Source organism: Larus michahellis, chromosome Z (genome assembly GCF_964199755.1).
Source record: "Larus michahellis chromosome Z, bLarMic1.1, whole genome shotgun sequence".
In the NCBI taxonomy this organism is placed as follows: Eukaryota; Metazoa; Chordata; class Aves; order Charadriiformes; family Laridae; genus Larus; species Larus michahellis.
In genome coordinates this window covers 21,975,810-21,999,853 of record NC_133930.1, presented here as the reverse complement: position 1 = coordinate 21,999,853, position 24,044 = coordinate 21,975,810, and the positions used below count along the sequence as shown (strand labels likewise).

General features: G+C 38.9%; 1 protein-coding gene across 4 annotated transcripts in view; it reads left to right on the top strand.

Moving 5' to 3' along the window:
• ELOVL7 (ELOVL fatty acid elongase 7) overlaps nt 1-20,526 on the top strand; it is a 32,506-nt gene extending 11,980 nt beyond the window's left edge. For 3 of the 4 annotated variants that reach the window (XM_074570658.1, XM_074570657.1, XM_074570659.1), the window contains exons 2-8: nt 8,520-8,613; nt 10,951-11,141; nt 13,474-13,554; nt 13,967-14,023; nt 15,783-15,888; nt 18,773-18,909; nt 20,120-20,526. In XM_074570658.1, the coding sequence (XP_074426759.1) occupies nt 8,550-8,613; nt 10,951-11,141; nt 13,474-13,554; nt 13,967-14,023; nt 15,783-15,888; nt 18,773-18,909; nt 20,120-20,323 (840 nt within the window). In that variant the 5' untranslated portion in view covers nt 8,520-8,549 and the 3' untranslated portion in view covers nt 20,324-20,526. The remainder of the gene's footprint in view (nt 1-8,519; nt 8,614-10,950; nt 11,142-13,473; nt 13,555-13,966; nt 14,024-15,782; nt 15,889-18,772; nt 18,910-20,119) is intronic. The other variant, XM_074570660.1, reaches the window with a different exon arrangement.
• Nucleotides 20,527-24,044: the final 3,518 nt, after the last annotated feature.

Genomic DNA, 24,044 nt, shown 5'->3' with positions numbered 1-24,044 from the left:
TGCTTGTAACTGGAGTCAGTTATAAGCTGTCTTACTCAGAGGTTCAGGAATGATACAGACTTTGGGTAATGGTATCACAGTAGAGAAGGAGGGAGAGTTTTAGACTGATCAAAATCTTGGCAATGTTAGTTGAGCCTGTTTCGCTTGTGGCCTGCCCTTTGTCAGGTATACTGGGAAGGTGTACTGATAACTGATATGAGGACACACTTATCTTCATTCCATGTGCATCACCTTAAAAGGGGTGTCTGGTAAGAAGTTGAAGAGTCTTACCAAAGCATTCAAATAACTACAGTGTGTACTCAAAACAAGCAATCTTCATCACCACAATGAGAAGAAATTAAATGTCATTAGTCCTATTTTGTGGATGTGTCTACAAAGCCCATTAATTTTTACTCTTCTAAGATGCAAACTTTTGATGTCATCAGACATCTTCGATCCCTTTCATTCAAAGTTCTTAGCACTTGCACTCCCTCTACCTTTTTAGACCTTACCTATAAATTGTATCTTAAAAATAATATACTTCCTTTGCAGGTTAAAAAACACATACTGTGCTATCTTTGCAGTGCAGGTAAATACCACTCCTTACTCCTCTAGCTCAGTACAGAGTTTTGTATTCTGGTTTGCTTGGTTGCTAAAAATGTGTATGCCTTAGAAACACCACAGCTGTAAATAATTCTTACATATATTTATCAGAACTGTCCCTGCTGTAGAGGAAAACAAAACAAACCCCAAAAAACAGAATGGGTAAAAACTTAGTGTGTTATGAAGATGTTGACCTGTAGAGGAGGGTGCAGGGTGTATGAGTTGGCACGATTGTGTAGCTCAGCTGAAAATACTAGATTGTGTTATTCTACTTCTAGCCCCTGGTTCTCATTTTGTGAAAGCCTGTTTAAAGTGACCAAAAACTTAGATGATCTGGTCTTGAAGGAAAAATTGAAATGCTGTAGAAAGTTTTATAGTTACATAATAAGCAAGGAGGAAAAAGGAGAATCTGTTAAGTCCTTTGGGTGAGGAAGTTAACCTGAGTCGAATATGGCCCAATTACTAAATCAATACTTTGTCAAAAAGGTCTTTGATAAGGGTAATGATATATCCTTATCTAATGGAAACGAGGTTGTGTTAATAAAAAAAATGGCATCATAGGTGAACCTTATTCTGACTTCTAGGTGAAAGTTGCCATGCGACATGTGCCACAGGGCTCACCATGTAGGCAGGGTTAGGTGACTTTGTGAGCTGGTGTCACTGAGCTGGAATGAAACTTAAAAGAAGCCAAGTGCAAGTCAGGCACTGGAGGACCAATGAGAAGAGCTTCTGCCCGAAGCAGAGGGGTAGGCAGGTGAGACCAGCTGGCTGCAGGATGGCTGGCATGCAAATGTTCAAGTAAAGAGTTTTTCGTAAAGGCAGGGGAACACTGATAGCAAGTTAAAATTTCTAGGAGCTTTTTCCCCTGCTTATGTTTTTGCCTTTCTCTGAAGCATTGGGAATACAGGGAGAGAAAACAGGGGAAAAGACACTGATGTCCATGGTGTTCACTTCCCAAGTGAAACTGGGAATCTTTTCAGAGACCTGTCCAGAGTCTTCCTCATACCTGAGTTAAATTGATAACTGAGTTTGGACTTGTAAAGAAACCTCCTTCCAGGCTATGATTGCAAGGAGTGTTTGTACTTGATCTGTTTTACTATGTGATGTAGGATGTTAGTCCCTCGCATCACTTTCACCATGCATCACTGCAACCCCAGGTGATGCATTTAAGATGTTCAAGATATTGGTGATGCCAGATCTTTTCCTGCTGTATGGTAGCACAATGTGATTTCTGTGACTTCAGTTCTTGTGTTGTAGAGTGTCCCTTGTGGCTTGTAATGGACACAGCGATGACTTGCTCAGGTGCAGTGTGTGAAATTCGTGACTACGGATATAGCATGTGGTTGTCTATAATTATGCAGGACTGGACATGATGGTTCTGTGTCCTCACTACATGGTTTCAGTGCCAGCTTAAAGGGACCTGTGACAGGGCTGCTACTCCTACCTTCCTCCCTGCCTGCGGGATCCCAGTTCATGTGTCTCGATGTTTTCTTTGCCTGCTTAGGTCCATTCAGCCCTTCAGCTCAGAGCTGACTGAAAAAGAACTTTTTTTTCTCGAAAGATTAAGCTTTCAGTTGGGTCAGTGAGCTGCTGTGACTTGCCCTGCAGCTACCTGAGGACTGGACCGATCAGCAGTGATGCTGTGGGGCTGCTCTCTGGGGCTTCTCTGTTCAGCAGTCACTGGTGGTGGCATCAGTGTGTGTGGACCAGGAGAAGGTCTGCATGATTCTGGCCGGGAGTTGGGCACAAGACGGGGCTGCACCTGTGGCCCATGAAGAACCTGAACCCGTTCCCATAGAAAGATGCTTTTCTATGCCTCTCCCCAGTGTTCAACCTTGATGTGAAGTCTGCAGTATCAGTTCTTTTAACAATTTATAGGCAGGTGTGGAAGGAAATACAAACTGGTCTTTATTTTACACATCATAAGAATGGTAAATCCATTAGCCTGGCAGAAAATGGATCTGAAGTGTGAAATGAAATGTGTTTTCACCAGTTCTGCTGCTTACAGACTACTTTATTCATGTGGGTGAATGACAGATTTGATGCTAGTTTAAAAATCAAAGCGTTAAATGAAGAGGTACCACGTACGTAAGTCAGTAACGGTGACTACATAGGGTAAGTGCTAGATCTCTTATTGAATCCTGTCAATGGGGAATTTTACAGGTACACTTTCTAATATAGTTTCTAAATTTCTTCCATGTGTTTTTAGGATGTCCACCTTTTTGAAAAGGAATTTATATTTATTTTGAAATTTGCTATTCTCTCTCCAATGTCTACTTTAAAATGTACACACAGGGATTTTTGCGCTCTAAGGAGTTGGGATTTGTGTTTTAAAATGGACTGGCTTCAAAGACAAAGTTTGAAACTTAATCAAGGTAACAACTAACTAATACATCTCTCAAAACTTGGAAATTTCTCCGAGCACCTCTGTTGCAGAGAGTTGCCTTGCCTGCCTTCTGTCACTCACTTGGGCAGAACTGTCATCTAACAGGAACAGTGTTTACAACTGATACTATCAAAAAAAGGAAAGGCCACTTAATGCTAAGCAGGTCGTAGCCAACTGAGGCTACAGTTGAATGTGAGATGAATCTTTAAAAAAAAATGGGTTGGGTGGCTGAGAGAAGGCGTAAGGGATGGGGAAGGCGATGGAAACTCTTCTCAAGGAAATCCTTAACAACAGGAGACACCCAGCTGAAGCTTAAAACTTTGTTGCAGAATATAGGTGAGTAATCCGTCTAATGTAATAGGCAGTTTGTATTTGTTTGCCAGGTGGCATAAGGGAGTAACGTAGTTAAAATAACTGCAATTATGTAAGCACACAGCCTTGGGAAATAGGAAGGGCAGAGCTGGTATTTCCCAGGTAAAGCTGAAGATACCATCTGTGAAACATCCTGATTTAATTACCTTCTGAACTTCAAGAGAAGAATTAACAACAGTATACCAAGTGATTCTGAAAGATGAAAATTTCATAATTGTGTCTGAATATGTAAGCCATTATTACTGTCACTTCTTAAGATACCATTTTGAAATCAGATCTGCGTGGGTCAGTTCTTTCTGCAGGCTCTCCCCATCTTCCTGCGGGCTCTGTGGGGCGGGGGGTCCGCCTGTCATTACCTGCTTGCCAGGCCGGAGGGGATGCTCTGGAACCTTTGCTTTTGGGAGCTGCCTTGAGTGGAAATTACCCCGTTGGAGTTTGTACTGTGTTGTCATATTCTCCAGTCTTTTGCTAAGACGTCCCTGTTAAAAGTAGCTTGTCCATCTTTCTAATAATTAGCTGTGGCTTCTAGAACTGGTTTCTGGAGTGACGAACTCACATTAGATTTTTTTATTCTGCATGGTTTTCCGACAAGTTCTTTTGTTTATTTGTTTGTTTTGTTCAGTAACCATCAACATAAAACACTTGTAAAATTGCTATTTAAAAGCAAATGTTGATACTTGTTTCAATATGTAAAAACTATGTAGGGTGAATAAATGAGCATCAAGAATGGCAAATATCTTTCCTGCGGGTTAAGCAGAGGAATGTGAGAAACTTCTCGCTCTCATTTAAAAATAAGGAATGCTTGAGGCATACCAGTAATTCCCATTACAAGAATCACTAATAGTTTTTGTGCTAACCTGACTTGAGCACTTCCAACAACTTATTACCTACTACTTGTCATCACGAGGCATTCTCATATGGTTTGCTGTGGTATTTGTGGCATTTTTGGCTGGTGAAAATGATCTTATCATCTACCCTTGCCTCTCCAGTAAAGGTAATGGTCCAATTTGAAATTGGTTCTGCCAAGCCATGTGCCTCAACTCAGCTGCAGTTAGCGGGCTCTGTCTGCCGAGCTGCAGGGGACCAGAGGCCAGCAAATGACTTTGCTGTTTTAACACAGCCCTGTCCCTCATTTGCCTCACTTACAGCCTCTGTTTTTATAATGGGGAACACACATTTGTTTAAAGGTTTCTTCAGGTATGTTATTAGCACAGCTGGCTTGAACCTAGATGCACAATAATACTTCCATTGACATTTTTAAATACAAGGAAAAGAAGAAAAATAGCGCTTATTTCTTCCTCAGAGCCGAGTACCCTGCATATGTTTTGGAGGTGATTTCAGTGCTTATTTTTCCAAATATGTGTGTTTCAGAGGACCGCCTCTTGTGTTCTTTAGAACTTTTCAAGCTGGGCAGACTGAACTTACATGACTGCATTTTTAAAAATTTATGTAAATTGCTTCCAATATGTCATTTAAAATAACCTAGTTTTGAAAATTAGTCTGCTAATGCAGACTATAATGTAACTGCCCTTATTTTGAGAGGTTACTACAATCTAGAAACTCCATTTTAAAAAGAAAACTCCCTACTGTTAGTGCATTTTAGTTGCATTTTTTAATTTTATAAATAAAGCAGAAAGTGGAACATCGGAAATAAAAGTGACAATGTGCTGATTCCATAAGTACATTAGCAGGTATGCAGACTAAATATATATTATTTTTTTTTGCTGACTGAACTGTGGCTATGCAAATGCTGAATGTGCAGATGAGTTTACAGCGTGAAGAACTAAACAGTGTATTTAACAAATGGCCTTCTCTGCCCCCAAGTCTTTGTCCCTTCAGGCCAAATATTTCCAGCCTCACATTTAGAGGACAAGTTCTGTAGAATTCAAAACTGCCAAACGTTACGGAAGGTTGTATTATGGTCAAAGCTTTATCAGGTTACTTCTTAACAACACAGTTTTACCGGAAAAAAAACAGTTTTTCAAAAATGGTCTGGTTTTCTGATGAAGCACGAGCTAGTTGTTTATCTTGTGTTATGGATACATGGGGTATTTTTACTCTTCTATTTAAAAACAAAACAAAAACAAAACAAGCCTTGATCATACTGTTTTCCTGTATGTGTGAATTTGTGTGTGAAGTAAGTATAGCAGGATAAATCAAAATACCTTCCATGCTGCCATTAACTCTACTTGTAGGTAGTTAACAAATAAAAAAAAAAACCTGAAAGCCTAATATTAATGCAAACAATTTTTCACAGAACTGGACTTCCAGAGGAAAACTAGGCAGCTAGTTAAGAAAATAACTGCTCTTAAAATATTTAGTTTTAACTTATTTTACTGTGCTTACCTTTGGATTCAGACTAAGTGATCGGTCAGTATGTCTGTGTGGTGAGGCTGTGGCTGCTGTCTCGCTGGTACATCCTTCTCTCAAGGATAGTAACTAAACTGCAGAAACTTCCAGAACAAGTTTAGCAGCTGCTGTGCTGGGTTATGAACAGAAAAGAAACCTCGTGGGCTAAGACCCTCTACTGTCTTAGCTCTTGTGAAATGTTTTAAAGAGCTGTGAGTGCTGGGGTCAGAAGAGGTGGGACAAATGTCTCTCCATCAGTATGGTAGGGGCTGGGAAATGTGAGGATTTGCTCTTTTGATCTGCTGCCTTTCTACTATGAGCAGAAGCTATCTATTGGAAATAGAGTCTGGTTCCAGATAAAAAGCGTGCTTTTGATCCCAATGCTTACCAGGCATAAAAGTTGCTATTTAAACACTGACAGTCGGTTTGTTGGACTCCTAGTGCAAAATTAATGCGCTGTTGACTACTCAAGTGGATGACAGTACAGAATTCTGTATTTGTGAGGATGCAGTAGTCAGGATGAGAGCTTTGCACTGTAAGAGGGAGGAAAAGTCAATCAACACCCCCAAACCTGTAATTAATGGCAATTCATTTTGAGCCAGCATCCAGACCAGAATTTTCTAGATTTTTTAGAGCACGTTTGAAGCAGTAGGTTACTCATTCAACATAGGTTTTGGTTAGCATGTTGAGCTAGCCACTCTGAGTTCCAGTAACATCTTCATCAGGATGGGAGCAGAAAGACAGTGAAATCAGTAAACTGTTTTCCTTGTTGAATTACTGATTAAGTGTAATGTGATTGTTTGTATTCAGTGAATACACTTTTATTGAAATATTGAGCCGTACTGTGCAGAAGGTGTCTGTAGGCTTTGGTAGAATATCATTATAACCACTGAACAAGTCCTGTTTGCCATGACTTGTCTCTTGATAGACTGTTCTCATGGGACTGAAACGGTCAGAATACTGGATTTTAAGGATAATTTACTGTAATCAATCTAACTATTTTAATAAAATAATTATTTGTAAAATACAGATTTTTAGCACTTCAGCACCAGTTACTTTTGTCTGAGTTGCTCAGTTGATACAGTCAGACAATCTGAGGTATTTGGTGTTTCAGACAAGGTTGGGTCTACAAATGTTTGATATCATCCATAGTTTGTCTTTTGGAGCAAGGTGGCAGGGATATTTATAATTTTTCTCTGACACTAAAATCTTTTTCCACTAAAATCTTTTTCTCTTGTGTGATTGCTATTGCCAAAAGGAAGAGGGCCACTCAAGTTTCCATTAGAAAAGGAAGATGATGTCCTCTGCTCCTTTATAAACATACAGCTTTGTAGCGAATGTCATAATATGAACATAGGCCATATGAAAGTGGTCAGCATAAAGGCAGTGACATTGCATTGGGAAATGCTGATGCTGGAGGATGGTATTTCTGGAAAATGTGAACTTTAAGGAGACTTGCAGAGGGAATATTTTTCTGAACAAGAAATTGATGGTGGTTTCAGATGTACAGACACATAGGACAGAAGTGCAAGCAAGAAAACAAGTGGGTAGCAAAACGAGAACTGGGAAGAGGTAGATCAGATGAACTCTGTTGCAGGCAGGCTTGTCTGTGCTGCATCTTGTGATGAAGGGTGTGTATAGTGTACTTTGAGGTGCCTTAAAGCTCCTGTGAAATGGCATTGTACAGGAGCCACTTGTAGAAGCTGAGATAAGGGGGAAATTATTTTGCAGGAGAGTTAAGGTGAGGTCAGATGAGAATATGATGGTGGGGAGATCTGAGGAGTAAGATGCATTACCATCATGAGGGCAGAACTGGCTCTCCAGACCCACAGCTTGCTTAGCCTGGGGGAGACGCAGAAGGGCAGATGGAGGAAAGGAGCTGGTTATCAAGGTGTGCTGAAGCCTGGACTGATAAAGGCAAATACGGTGTGAAGAAGATTGCACAGGGGTGTGGAGAGAAATCGCACGGAAAAGTGAGACACTGAGTGTCTCACTCAGTGAGGAGACAGGCATCATCTCACTCAGTAGGAGAGGCATCCTCCAAACGTGTTGGGATTTTTAAGGAAGTATTTTCTAGGGGGACTGAGGCAAGGTAGGGGCTGATGAGTACTTGATTTTGAAGCAAAAGTCAGTATTCATATAAGCACGCTTCTTTGAAAAGTTTTCATACGTGGGTGGTGCTGCATGCAAACTGGATATGCTGGATAATTTTTGTGAGTTAATGATATTACTGGTGGTGCTATGACACTTCATGATCCTGGTGTGGAAACAGTTGATTCATCAGCGTGTGATTTGCATACTAATTATAACATAGCTAATTATTGTATTTAAAAGGAGTATGCAGACATATTGGCACCTTTCCTCCTTCCCACCTACCTTAGAAATACTTCTTAGTTAGAAAATTAAAGTTTTCTGTAGTAAATGTTGCAAAGCTGAACTTCTTCACGTGTAAGTGACTTTAAGTGGAGACGTCAATAAAAACAAATTTAAGCAACTGCTCTTTTTTTATATCTACCCCTCGACTGTAACGGTTAACCACAGTATGGTTTCTTGAGATAATGCTTTATGGCATAAAGGCACCTTGTTTGTTATGTAGAGATTCCAAAATCATATTGTTGCACGTAACAGCTCAGCTATAAATTAGCATCAGGCATACTGCAATGTGGTCAGCTAATGCTCCCTGATCTGTATTTCACACGTGGTGCTCTGTTAGCCCCGTCTCTATTTTTTTCCATTCTGTTCCACGAGAATATTTTCTAAAATGCTTTATTGACCTTTATTTTATTAATTACAAAAATTCATATTTCTGTTTTGTGTTGTTTTCCTGCAGGCAAAATCATAAAATCTTAATCAAGTGAAAATGGCCTTTAGCAATCTGACATCAAAGGCTGTACTACTGTATGATGAATGGATTAAAGATGCCGGTGAGTCATTTAAATCTAAAACTAATTAACTTTCAATAATTCTGAATAGCAATGTGTAGCTATTCTAGGTGTACTGTTTATCAACTTAAAGTAGCTTTGTCTTCTTGTAAATGTTTTTAAGACTTGCAAGGTTGCATATTGACATCTCTAACTACAAAGAACAGACTAGTTTCTGCTTTCTTAAAAAGGAAAAAAAGCAAAACTGAGCTAGTTTATGGTTATAAGTTCAGACTAAATAAAATGCAGACAGTGATTCTCCTGGAAGAGTTTCTGGTGTGTGGAAATAGTTTATGTTTTTCTTTTGCTACTGAACATAAGGCTTACCAAACAATGATATTTTATCAGTTGATTGAGCTAAGTGCATGATGTTAACTGTATTTTGCTTTTGCAAAGTAAAAGAAATAAAAGCCCTGATAAGTTATAGTATCTTGAAATTAATCCCCAGAGTAATTAACTGTGTCACAGTTCCATTTTTAAAAGGAATTTTAGTCTCTTGTTGCAACTGGAATGAGGATATTAAACGTGTTTTGCTTCATGTTCTGTGGTTCTGCATGCTTACCAAAAAACGACAGAGAAGATCTCAAGTTTGGGGTTAAAACGCATCCGTTGCAGTGGCACGCCTAAGTGTTCCTCACTGTGGTAGGCACATAGTGACAGGGATTAGCAGATTCCTGGGGAAACCTTGAGAAGCACTTAAGGTTTGATCAATAAAATTACTAATTTATTTTTTCCAGTACAGTTGAGAACCATTTCTCCTTTTCTGTAGAATCACTGCATGCAAGTGAAAAGGGAGTTTTATCAGTGTAATTCATGCGACAAAGTGGATTAGGATGGAGCTGGGTGACACAGTATTTCTGCTGCAGTGCCCATGACTTCAGAATTTGAGTTCCTCATCTCCCTGCCTAACAGTGCTTGTATTTGGCATCTTGTAGTGTACCGTCAGTGGCTGGACATGGTTTCCTCAGGATCAGGCTGGGAACACCAATGGGAAAGTTTTCGTAGCATCAGTGCAAGGGGTGGATGCAAAAAAAAGCAGTCAGTTGTGAAGAGCTGGTGATTCTCTTGCAGTGCAAAACATACAGGTGCCCAGTGCTGTGGTTCACAGTCCTTTTCGGTCTGTGGGCACCAGCACAGGGCACATCACAGCCTGTGAGCAATGTGCTTTCCTCCTCAATCTGTTTTAAAACTTCCAGTGGCTGCAAACAACATCAAAAGGGTCTCATGGGTGACATGTTCCTTGAATGCTGTGGGTTGAAAATCACTGACTTAAGACATTTGTCCATGAACTAAACACTTAGCAAAAATTGCAGTAGTGTAATTTCACTCCCAAAACACAGGAGCAAACCATGAAACCAGCAGTTTACTGAGTCAGGCGTTAAGTTTGGAATCATTCAGAAATTAATCTTCCAAAAGTCAATTTATAAAAATTAGAAAAAAATATACGTTAAAAAAAAGAAAGAAATACATGAAGCTCATGTCAGTTCTCCTGCTTATGGAGAAACGCTGAAGTCTTTGGTGAGATGGGACGCCGTGATGAACCACAGAAGGGTGCAGTGGGGTCATGGTGAAGCTCAGAGGGAGCCTCAGCTGCAGGGAGAGGGAGCAGTGCGTGTGTAGGAGAAGGACTCTCTGCAATACTTCTCTCTGGGGTAACTGGAGGGGAACTTGCAACACTTTTGCCATTTGGAGACTGGTAATATGAAAGTGTGTTCTATGGTGCTGTGAGAGTGGTGACGTGTCTGGGCTCAACAGGCAGAAGCCTCATGTGCTAAGCTGTGAATACCAGCTGATGGGACAGAAGGTCTTCTAACGTTAAAATCCCTGTACTTGCTATGTCTAATGCAGTACTGCTTATAAAGCTCAAGAATCTTGAAAAGTGGGGCTAGTCCCTGTCTGTGACTTGAGCTTGTGAAATAAGGTTCGTGCTTTTCCAGAAGGATGAAGTCTCAGATGGAAATGTAGCCTCGGTGATCTGCTTGTGCGTTGCCTTCCCGTGCTGCCCTCTGAGCCTCGTTCATATGTGAAAATGTGGAGTCTTCACAGAGGAGAGCTCTAGACCGAAATTCAGGTTGCTTATGTGTCTCCTCTTCATTATGTGTGAAGAACTGATGCAAAAAGAAGCACTGAATCCTACAGGTGCTAAATCTTGTTATCCAGTTGGTATGGATTTGAGGTGAATGGACTCTGAAACATGATCAGTGACAGCAAAACCAAAACCATTAAGAATTGAGCACCTTTCTGTGGCCATTTTATGGTTTATTAAGTACTGGAAGGATATGATTTCTCTCTCTCTTTTTTTTTTTTTTTTTTTTCTTTCTTCCCCCCCACTTTGTCTAGATCCAAGACTTGAAGGCTGGCCACTCATGTCTTCACCTTTTCCAACAACGTTTATCATTGGAACCTACATTTATTTTGTCACTTCCTTGGGACCCAAACTGATGGAAAATAAAAAACCTTTTGAACTCAGGCAGATAATGGCATGTTACAATTTTAGTGTGGTAGCCCTCTCTCTATATATGACTTATGAAGTAAGTACTACTTTTATTTGTAACATATATTTTGTATCTAACTGTCCTCTTAGTAACTTTTAATAAATGCATTGTTTCCACTCTGCAATTCTCAAAAAAACTATTATTCTGATTGTTTTAATTATATTTCTCCAAGCAGTATGCTAAACTGATTGAGCTAAAACATGAAAAAAGGGAATCATTCATACCTAGAAAGAGAGATTGTAAAATATTCTATGTGTAATTATATATAATTTTACAAAATTAAAAATCCTCATAATGTACTTAATTTCCCTGGGCTCTGGCAGTTAAAGCAGACTACATCTCTTTCTTAGTCTGTTGTAATTGTTTCTGTCTTACTATGTGACAGTCAACACTGATGTTTCACACACTGTGTAGAGTATGTTTACTATAGAATAATCTTCAGTTAGATCTGCCTTTTAAATGACAGAAGTTAACAAAAGAACAACAAAACTAACATGAAAATCTTTAGCATTGATTTTTGTTTTTAATTTACTTTTTTTTTCCTCTCCCAGAAATAGTAAATGCTCTTTTTCTCAATAGGAATGTTGAGATTTTGCTATATTTCATAGCTGAAGCAAGTGTTAGACTTTCAAAACTGGAAAGCCTGATGAGTTGCATAGCACTGTATGTTGAATGACCTAAAAATCTGTAACCATGAATGGGACAGACCAAGTAAAATTTTAATTCAGAACCAGCTTTTAAAACTTAAGATAGATAATGTCTGTTGTTTTGGGGGTTTGTTTGTTTGGTTTGGTTTTGGCTGTGCTTTGGTTTTTTTCAAAAGTGTAGCTATTTAACAGTAGCATTGTGTGAATGATAGCCTTATACATTTGCTTGGTGAAACATCACTATGCTAGTACTGACCCTTTTTGTGTTAAATCTGGCTATGAGGCTATTTTGGGTGTGGAAAACTCTTAACAAAAGGTTGTCAGATTATCATGCCAAATTGGCAGGATACCTTTCAGCTCAGTTTGCATAAATTTCATCATAAGTTAGAGTGACTTGCCTGACATCTCTTTTAAGTGCTCTACAGCCAGTGCAGCAGCAGCTACTGTGTGCTGTGGCCATTGTGTGGAAAGCTATAAGTGGTGTGCAAGATGCATGCATTTGTTATTTACCCCTTTATTTGAAAAATCACCAAACTTCCTTTTGTGATTTAGGGCTAAGTTTGGTTTTGGATATAACCCTCAGAAACAAACAAAAAAAATACTAAACTTCTGTTTGTGTCTGACAGTAACACATTATTCAATTGTCAAGAATTCCATGTTACAATTTAATGAAGGAATGCATGGATAGAGTGTAACAGATTGAATCTCTGCTATTGTCTGGCTCCCAGCAAAAAGCTGATTCTTCCCCACTTTGGATCACAGCCATTGGGTGGGTGCTTAAGGATTGTGCTGTCTTGGTGGTGTTTCAAATCTTGTTTTACTTAAGCAACTGATTCTTTTAGGAAGCTAAACATCTGTTGCAGTCGCAGACTAAACCCCTCAGTCTGTGAAGAGAGCTGAACTCGCTGTTGTGCCTGAGTGGACGGCGATGATCAATGGACGAGAAGCACTTTATAAAACAGATCTAAGATGCAGCAGCCCTAGTGGCTGGCAGGGCAATGAGCCAAGTGTAATATTAACAATGTTGCTCTTGTCTGAGCTTTAACTTTAACATATTCCAAGAGAAAAGATTAAAAGATATTTGTTACATAGAGTCCTTTGGTTATGTGTGTGCTCTTCACTGTAAACCCCTCGCTCCTCGTCCCTCCTCTCAGGGAGAGACTAATTGAATCACATAGTTTAACTAAGCAAAATTTTAGAAACTATGATCCTAAAAATATAGTGCATATTGATTCGTTTCTTGTCTTTAATGATATTAAGCTATATTTTTCTGTTGTGCTGCTTTTCTTTCAGTATTAAGATGCTCTGCTGGTTTCTTTTCAGTATTAAGATGTTTGGTCGTGATAACAATTTACAATGAATTTAAAAACGTTTGATTTGGTTTTGTGGTCTGATTTATACAGTAAGTTGCTTTTCTAACATTGTTTTTGAGATGCATCTGTTTCTCCTCTTCAGTTACTAATGCTGAGATAATGGGTGTAGGAAGAAAGTTCTTGTCTGTAGGTGTGGTCCTGGAACTAGAAATTCATTAATCTGCAACAGCAGAGGGTTTTATAGTAGCTGGCCCACACAGAGGTGGATGATTGACAAGGTTGCTGATTCAACAAGTTTTTAATATTGTTTTCCCCTCCTGCTTAGTGATTGCAAAAGTAATCCGAAATTAATTAATTTTTCAAAAGACATAAAGTAAATCTTTGCCCTTTCCCTTTTCTTTGCTCCAGTTTCTTATGTCAGGTTGGGCCACAGGGTACTCATTCCGGTGCGATATCGTTGACTACTCAAGGTCACCTACAGCTCTAAGAGTAAGTTGCTAAATGCAAAGCTGAATTGTCATGCTACACTGACTTTATTTTTGGAAATGCTTTTTGAACAACCACTGCTGTAGAGTGGAATACACTAAATGGAAATGCCCTCTTGCATAATGTAGAGCATGTGAGTTAACTGGAGGGGTTGCTTGCTTGGGGGGAAAAAAAAAAAGCAGCAACATATTTGTTACCTTGTTCTTCTTGGTTTTAAAATTCCTTCATGATTAAAAAATTGTTTGTGTTTTTAAAGAAAAACCAATCAAACCTTACATTTCAATGTTTCTGTCAACCTTGTGATACCGCTTACTTGTCCCAATCCTTTTTTATATAGTTACTTATTTTTCCTGCAGCTGTTTAGTTTTATTTATGGCTATTGTGATGTGGCAATTTCTGGTTTTTACTCTTGCAGATGGTGCGAACTTGTTGGCTTTACTACTTTTCCAAGTTCATTGAATTATTAGACACTGTAAGTATTTGTAGACTAATAAAAGAAGTAGTGACGTTTCCTTTTCACAGTAGAAGAACCGGTGCTGTTGGGGGCTGGGAGCATAAATTGCTCTTTATTTATCCCTCCATCCTTCAATTATTGGAATACCATCAAGGTGTTTACCCTTATTATCTTGTCTCGTCTTACAGTCCATTTACACTGTCATTCCTTTATTATCAGGAAAAATGTTAATGAGAGAACACACCTTTAAAAATTTAGGAAGCCCTGACAACATGTCCGTTTTACAGCTGAATACACTAACCTGTTTTGGTATGGCAATTCTTGTTCCCACACTGCAGATAAAAAATGGTGTTGATCACGTTGAATTTTTTTCACACGTCATCTTCAGATTTTATCTTCCACATCCAGAACGTTTGCATCAGCAGCTCTGAATACAGCACAAATTGCCATACCTACCTCCTCTAAATTCCTTTGCATGCCTTCGTGGTCACTATAGATGTGTTTGATACCAGGCTGTCTCTCTGACTTGTTTCAGAGAAAGTCTGAGCAGCAATGCATTGAAGCAGAATGCAGACCTCGCTCACCACCAGCAGCCATCTGCCTTCCCTTCCTCCCAAGACTGACACCTCGCCAGGGCGCTTTACCTATTCTCCAACTAGCTTCTGAGTGTTGGAATCAGCTGTGATTTCGTTTGCCTTATTGTGTGGGGTGCAATAGTGTTGATTCAGGAGCTGACTCATGAGCAGTTAGGATGTTCTACACCCTGCCAGCAAAGTTAGCCATCTAACTTTCATCTGCAAATACTCATGATTCAACACGGGAATATCTTACTGACTGAGCCAAATGGAATGGCAATGGAAGGGCCAGGAATGCTAAAACTGGAAAAGCTTGACAAGTTTAGTCCTCTATTTACCTTTATTACCCAGTGGTTAGACTGCTCTTTTTAATTAGTACTAGGCCTGAAAAAATCTTTTTTAAAAAATGTTTTGTTTGAATCCACCCACTCAGGTACTTGTTTCTCAGCAGCTTTTTGGTTTTATTGCAAACGTAACTTCTTGGCTGTATTGAAGTCAGCTGTTTCCAAATGTTTTCCCTGGCACACCAGCCTTCTTTTCTTCTGTGTTCCTTTGCTTGTCATCTGATACTACCCTTTGCATGACCTGACTTCTCCTTACACAGTTTTCTTGCTCTCTATTCCCTTAACACTTCCCTCAACACTTCCCTCAATGTCTGTCCTTTAAAATGTGACCAGTCAATATCGATCATGAATACCTACCTATATTCTGTCCAATTTTGCCTTTTTCCAGGGGCAGCTAAGTCAGTGTTCATAATAAAGTGCTATTTCTCTAACGTAGTATTTTCTGCTGTCTCTGTCTGTTGCTAATTCTTCAGTTAATTTTCTCAAATGACCCTGCCTTAGTAGTTCAGGGGACTTAAAATCTGATGCTTCTAGATACTTCTCAGTCCAAGCAAGTCCATCTTAACGCTGTCCGTTGCACACATCGGTGGTGGCTCAACCATAGGCATTTACTTTCAAAGCTTGCCCTGGCTTTTGGGAATCCACAGGTGGATTTTACATACTGGTTTAATTATTTTTTTTGGAAAACTAGTCTGCATATCCAGAACCTCAGCTTCCCTTCTTCTCCCAAAACTGCAACTGTGAAGAATTTTTAAATCTATAGTAGTGAACAACCAGCACTGATGCATACAGTTTTCTGTAAGTATGTTGGGCTCGATTATCTCCTGTAACATTCTGTTCATTAAAAATCTGTTTCAGATATTTTTTGTGCTGCGTAAGAAAAACAACCAAGTAACATTCCTGCATGTCTTTCATCATTCCATCATGCCATGGACCTGGTGGTTTGGAGTCAAATTTGCTGCAGGTAGTGGAGAGAGAGTTTAAGTTGTACATTCCTTCTAGCTGTAAAAGTTAAATATGCTAGACAAAAATATTTAAAACACAGAATCAAAAATCTTGCGAACATGAATGTTTTTAAATGTAGATACCTGCAGTATTTGATGGAACATCTGAGATCAACATAATTATTTAAATGGGTGCAGAATTCTCATTTTTCCTGTTTGACAGCATTTTGTCCAGCGTTGGTTTCTTGTGGTGGGGGGGGAAAGGTGCAAAGGAGGGACCTGTGTATATAAGCAAAGGGACCTGTATATAAACAAAGAGCATTATTACATGACAAAGATGTGACTGCAAAATCAGAAGTGCTAGAGGAGGCATATGAGGCAGATAACGCTGCTGAAATGACTTCAAAGACATCTGTCCCCCTGAAACGTAAGAAATGAGTTGGAAGGGACAACTGTGTCTTCATCTCTTTTTGCCTGATTAAGAAATTTTTCAGGCCTTGTTGCAGTTATTTTTACTGGCTTTAGGTAGCATAATTGAGGTTTATTTACATCTAATACTTTGACTTTCACAAAACTACAGAAATATTTTCTGGACCTTACTTAGTACAATTAAAATAAGCTTCTGTAATGAATTGAAAGTCTTTGTCCACTTCTAGCTTATCTTCACTTCCTTCTTTCCTGCTCTGCGTGTCTACGTATGCATCTTCTTATGCTACATTATTAGTGTGCACGGCTAATGAATATAGCTTGCCATGAGAACAGCCTGATAAGCAGAGTGGAGAAATGCAGTGATTTAGTAGCCCATCTGTAAGAGGGTGGGGGGGCTCTTGTAGGAGTTTCTACCAAGAAATAAGTTTAGTTTGTACATGTTTCTTCACTCATGTTGTGTGGCATGTTTTTTTCTCCCAGAAAATCGGTGACAAATCGATGAAGACAGCCATTGCTTATTAAATCTGATCTGTTAGTGTCTGTTTTATGAATATACAAATAAGACCTGGAAGCAGTCCAGAAGATTTGTAGATGAGACTTTTGAAGATGTTCAGCGTGTAGATTTTCCTAGTGTAGAAAAGGATATCCTTCTGCTGTATGTGTTGAGTTTCTGTTATTAGGAAGGTGGTGTCTTGGTGTCTTGACCACGTTTTTCTCAAATGTTGCCGAGTAACTGGTATTTTAAGTTTATGATGAAATTATGAGTAGTTTTCCCAGCATACAGTTCAGTGTGTTTATAGATTTGAAAAAAAAAATAACAACGACAACAACAAAACCAAAACAAAACCCAACAACCCAGCAATTAACAGTCCTTCCTCTTCAACCTTGAAAAGTTTCCATTTGTAGTTGATTAACTTTCTGCCTTTTATCTGGACATCAGATCAGTATACCAGCTACAGGCTTCTGATTTTGCATCAGACTCAAATTTCCCATGTGATAATTTGACAAATAGTTTCAGCAAAGTATGCAAGAACTGTTTTGTCCTCTGCTAATATTAGTTCCTCATATTGATTCAGAGCAACTCCGTTGCTTATCTTTATACTAATCTTTCCAAATATTGTTCTGTTTGATAACTTAATTTTTTTTCCCAAGAATTTCAGTCCTGCTGATGATTATCTTGTATTTAGTTTCACCACTTTCCTTCTAAATAGCGGCATTGATCAAGTTTTCAACTTGTTTGTAAAAACCTAACAGCTTTGAATGGAGATTTTTCTTTGCTTGGATATTAACACGAAATTGTAAAATGGTGCTTATGTATGATGTTGCTTTTTGGAGCATGTTTTTGTACTGTTGATTAGGTTGGTTTGTTTTTTTTTCTCTGCTTTAATTATTTTTTTGTTCGAATATTCACTGTGCAAGCCAAAAAAAGTATGTATGTTTGCACTGTAAGAACACTCAAATTATTTTTAAAAATACAAATAGCTAAGTTTCAAAGAAAGTTTGCAATCACAGCTGGAGGAGTTATGATCTCTCAAGCTGGAAAATTAGTGTGAGCTACTAAAATCACAAAATAAGTTTTATTTTTAACTTGAATGATTCTTAAAAGGAAATTGGCTTTTTTCCCTCACTAAGTACCTACTTTCATGTCATCTTTTTTTCTTCCTGATGCTCAGTGTTTTCATGTTCATATTTCTCTTAAAAATACTTTGCTGTCTGCACTTCTTGGATCATTTTTACCTATAATTTCTTGTGTTCTTTAAAATAAAATTACTTTGAGCAGGCTCAACTAACTCCATAGTTGATTCAATGGAAAAGGAAATATTTCCTTACTTGCTTTGCAAAATGTTTGTATCTTAGCAGCTTCCATCAAGAGTTTGCCCCAAATGGGGCTACTTGGCCTTAAATTTCCTTTTCACTGTAAGTATGGCTTTGAGATGGACCATGGATTTGTGAGACCCTGACTTAGGTTACGATTCCAAAAACTTACTAACAGAAACTGTGATTCTTTCCCCAGGAATTTGGAAATCTGTTTTGGGGAGGGAATTATTACTTATCTTCTTCCAGAGTTCATCATGATGTCTAGAAAAGAGGTGTTAAACAGGAGGAACACTATTTCTATTAAATTCTCCATGTCTCCATCATGTATAGGTTTTAATAAAAATAATAAAAAAACGAACCCAAAGAACAAAGAATTCCACTAAAACCTTTTACTGATAATTAGATCAGCTATGTTTTATTGCTGTTTTGGAAATGCTTAGATAAGTCTCTTCGGAGAAAGCAAACTGATGTGATCCCTCAGAACAGAATTGGGTGTCAACCCAATTCAGGTTAAATACTTTGAGGGTTAATCAAAGTCTGTAGGTTTTGTGGTATATGTTTTTTTTTTTTTCCTACCCCAACTCAAATAAACTACTAGAACCTAAGGTGGTTTTTTGAATACCCAATGCAATAATACTACATTTTGTTTTTCTACAGGTGGTTTGGGAACATTTCATGCTTTGCTGAACTGCATTGTCCATGTTGTCATGTACACTTATTATGGAATCTGTTCTTTGGGACCAGCCTATCATAAATACTTATGGTGGAAAAAATACATGACAACTATACAACTCGTGAGTAATTTTGTTTGACGTAAACAGTTCTCAGAAAGCTGACTGCGGCTAACACAGGCTTAATGCAATACATTTGTACTTCTAGTTATGTTCATGTGTGTAGTTTGCAGTTGGTACATGGTTTACTCATGTTTTGAGTAAAACAAGTTATGAGCTCCCCTTGGTTATATACTTAAATCTGCTGACTTCAGCATTCACTATAATCACAGATTTAGACACACGTGCTTTTCAGTTATGCAGTACTTGGTAAATATATTAAGAAAACTCATTGCCATGTAAAAATTATTAGAATATAATTTTACACCAACAACACATAATTAATGTACAGAACACTCGTGTGACTAGTAGTAAGGAAAGGGAAGAGAAGTATTTCTTTAGCATCTCATGTCTGTTCTTTCACAGAAAATGTTTGTATTTACAGGATTTACCTCTCGTTAACTCAGCACATTAAAAAACACTCTTGCAGCAATTACATTGTGTTTTATCAGCATAGATCAAAAGGTTACTGCTCTGGGTGCTTTTTCATGCCTGGCTTTTTTAATAGCCAAATTTTCAAAATTCAGCTTCTGGCTAAACAATTTGTTTGAACTGAGCACTGATGCTGGTGGAGTAGGGAGAAGCTGTCTGCTTGCACCAGGTCTGGTGTTAAGTAGTTCATGTAACCACATGTAACTGAACAATTTAGCTTGAATATTTATAACTGGAAGTCTTTTTGTTTTGGCGGCACAACCAGTGGACTATTAACTTGGAGTTTATGTGGAAATTTATTACTTTTTGTTTTTTTTTTTAAACCCTCCATTACATTTTTCGGGAGACCTGCGGACCTTTGTGTCACATGCTAGTTTTTTTTAGTTTTCTGGATAATTTTTCTAACGGAGCCTCCCATTTGTAACAGGTCAAACACTGTTCATTCTTCTCTGAACTGGCCAGGGCAGACTCCCGTTCCCCTAGTATGGCTTTCTCAGTGCTGCTTGTAACTCAGTTTGTCCAAGGACTTCTCTTTCTTTACTTGGTGAAAATGTTTTTTCAGTGGAGTAACATTTTTGGGAGAGAGGGTCTAAAGGTGCATCTCTGACATTTTAAAAAGGCTCCTCCCAAACACGCTTTCTGCTTTTCTGTGTGCAAGTTATGCTGAATCTTTTTAAACTGCTGTAGTAAGATTGTAACTTATTTTAAAAGTATTTTTCTTCTTTTCACCTCTCCCCTGCAGGTCCAGTTTATTATGATTACATGCCATATAGGACAAATCTACATGATGGATGATTGTCCATACCAGTATCCAATTTTCATGTTTATTATTTGGCTGTATGGCTCTGTGTTTTTAGTCTTGTTTCTCCACTTCTGGTACCACGCTTACACGAAAGGAAAAAGACTACCAAAGATGGCAAGAAATGGGATCAACAAAGATCAGTGAAACAAACTCTTGTCTCTAAAAACAAAGAAATGCATATGTCAATGCGGAAATTTGTGCTACTTGACAATCAAGATATTTAGGTGCACACACTACGCAGTGTATATTTTGTATGTTTTCTTCCAAAACTGAATTTGTATTTTTACCATAAGTTAATTGGGGTTCAGAATTTGGGGGATAGGAGGAGCAGTGTGGATCTCTGATTTAAAAAAAAAAAAAAAAAAAAGGTGGTTTTTTTCAACAACTTGTTCATGTTTATCCTATAAGAAATTAATGGATAGATGATCTCTATCTAGAAGATACATGAAAATACATTCACTGGGAAAATTAAAATGTGTATGACAAGTACTGAGTACTTTGAACACTGAGGGGATAAAATTACTTTACCTTAAATGTTATAAGTTGTTGAGATTGTCAGCTGCATTTTATTAAAAGAATGAATCTTCAGTAAGTACTGTTTATAGAATCTAAAGGTTATTATTAATATAGTTAATACATAAATGTTAATTTGTTTATGAACTATATTACTTTAAAGAAAGGAATGTATGTTAATCTGTCAAGGTATGGCGTTTCATTTGAAGATCATAGATTTTTGGATATACTGTCTTTTACTAAGATAACTTAATTCATTTCACGTTCTACTCACTTGAATGTTATTCTAAATGTCAGAAAGCTACTATTTTGAGGATTATCTGAACTGTCTTGTAGTGTAATGATCAAAAGATCTTACTTATCTGTTCACCAAAGTAGCCTAATATACTTATTCAATGTATTTATGGATATCTTTTGAAATTGGTAGCCTAGGCTGTTTGAGGGGGAGGAATCTTGTGATTCAATAGCCAAAATCGTAGCCCTCAAATAAGTTTGAAAAAAATATTTTTTGATTGAAGCCTAAATGTCACTTAGCATGACTGTACTGTGCTCTATTTTCTTCCATATCTGTTGAAATATATGCCTAGAAAGATTTTCTGTTAGGTTTTTTTTCATGATTGTTTTTGACAACTCAAGGTTAAAGTTTCTCCATTAATAGCGCCAGTTACCTTGTCAGAAACTAGGCAAAAAGATATGTGCCGTTCTCTGAGCTACTGCGAGTGGGTCAGGCAGTGGTGACCAGGCACGATTCCAGTCTATGCAGAATTAACTGGTATGTTGTTTTCCGTGATTGTTATGGTCACACGTGTAGATTGTTATGGTCACACGTGTATAGAAATCAAACGACTTAGCTACTTGTATGCAAGCTGCATTTGTACTGTACAAATTATTAAGGAATTGGTGCACGTAACAGACCTGTAAATGAGGAGTTAAAGATATTTAAATTACTGTTAACATTAAAAATACCAGTTCATATTATGTTCACTACTAACAGAAAAGAACCTTGCGATATTTGCTTTGTGCTTGATCTACCTGTGCGATTTTTCAAATACCCAAATCTTTGGGGCAGGTTTTCATTTCCTCCCTGTTGCACAATTCCAAGAAAGTTTTGTTAGCTGAATACTTATGGGGATACTGACATTTATAGTGTATTATTACTGCTAAAAGGATTTAAACTTTATCTTGAACATGAGTTGCAAATGATTTCTTATGAGATTACATTATGAGTCTTTATAAAATAAATTAAAATAAATTTATGTTTTCTTTCCACTGTTTATTCCCTGTAGCTACCAACTGTCATGGCAGACTGAAATTAGATTCCCAGAAAGGATTTGGATGGCTTGAGATGTATATTGCGACCCCTGAATTTTAGATGCTTGATCCTGGAATCCTCAGGGCTGAGTTTCTGCTCCCTAGCAGTGCATAAAAAGAGGTGCTTTGGTCCAAGATATAAGACAGCCAGGGTGCTTATCAGGGGCCACATGTGTTTTCAGTGGGAAATGCAATCACTAACTCTTAAATCTCAAATCCTGCCAGCCTCCAGCCTGTGCAGGGTCATCTCCTAAGGACAGAGACTTATTGCTGTTTTTTTCAAACAGCTGTAAAGGATTTGCCTCTGATTTATTTTTAAAGCTTGAATGGTGCCTATTTTTTATGTAATAACTTACTAACTAAGTACCAATGAAGAAAGTGGGACAATTTCATTTATTTGGGCCTTCTTGAGCCAGAGGGTTCAAATGTGCTTGGGAAGGGCTGTTAACAGCTAGTCTGTAGTGTAAGCGGGAGGATGCTACCCTTTTCTTTTTCAGGAGGCACTATTCTCTAGTCTTGCAGATGATTCCTATGCTGGTAGGGGCAGTCCTACTTCTGGTTTGTGATTTTTGCAGTTATTCCCCCCACCAGCCCCTTGTCCCATCCTGCAGTTGGGTGTGAAGGACCAGATACTTGTTTGTTGGTTTGGGACCGAGATCTGCAACTGATTCTTCAAACTTGCTTGGGCTTAAGTAGGAGCTGAGAGCACCCATGGTGAAAACTAAGCAGCTCTGCAGATAGACAGGTGGTGAACAGAAAGCTAGGAAAAACTTTCCAAGTCCAGCAGCTGTACAGTAGCCAACTGCTTCCAGAGTCAGTTGTTTGAGATTAAGAATTCATAAGCAGGAGCAGAAACTGGAGATGTTAATCATTCAGTGGGCTGTCAGCAAGTGCCATTTCAGATTCCTACTGCCTAAGTTCTTGCACACTGGTTTAGTTTTCTGTAAGTTATGAAGCAGTTGGAGAAAGAATGCATTGTTTCAGTGAGTTGTATAGCTGTGTCCTAAGAGGCTGCATATACTGTAACTATGCTAATAGCAGCAGTACAAGGTGTTATTAATCCCTGTCCTGCTAAGCACAACACTATAGCCTGTGAGAATCACATGATTTGGGATAGTTGCATTGTTTTCCTGCCTAAAACTTGTGCATCTTATGTGCTGAAGCATATTATGCATTTGAGTTATGCTAGGAGTGCAATAGTCAGCAAAATTGTTAACATTATAGTAAATGTTTACTGATAATGAGGGGAATTAGGGTTGAAAGTTTGTATTCCTCAGATTTGGTGGAGGAGAAACACTAGTATGACTAGCTGCACTTCTATGAAACCGAGTCCTAAAAATTGGGGTGTGTTTGCCTGTTGTTGGGGTGGTTTTGTTTTTGTTTTTTGTTTTTTTTTTTTTTGTAAATTGATGAAAAGGCTGTATTCTCATTATCAAGGTGGCAACTCACCCAAATGATATTTCTTCGATTTGGTTTGACTGTGTGACAGCCACGTACTGACTGAGGACGCGCAACCACCACCACATGGTTAATGCTCGCTTTAAAAATTAAGTAACGTATTTTCTGGGAAGCCAAAACGCCCCACTGAAGCGCGTGACGAGATGCCGGCCTGGACTGCCCCGTAACTGCCCTTTCCCCGCTCCCTCCACCATTTTCCACCTCAAAGGCTCACGGGCGCTGCGCAGAGGGTTGTTTTTAAACCGTTTCGCCTGCAGCCTTCCGCAAAGCGCACGTTCCCGCTCTTCCGGCGCGGGAGGAGTCGAGTTTCTCCCCTCCTGCGCCCGGGCCTACCTAAAGGCGTTGCTTAACCCCCTCCCAGGCGCCCTGCCCCTCGTCCCACCGCCAGCGTTCCGCCCGACGACCGCGGGCAAGCTCGGAAGGGACTGTGATGGCGCGGTGAAGTAGACCGGCGGCCAGACAAACCCCCGCTCCCCCCGGGGCCGGGGCGGGGGCCGGGGCGGTGCCGAGACGGGCCCGGCCCTCCGCGGGGGCGGGGCGGGCCAAAGGGTCCTCCCCTCCCGCCAATCAAAGGCGGTGCGGC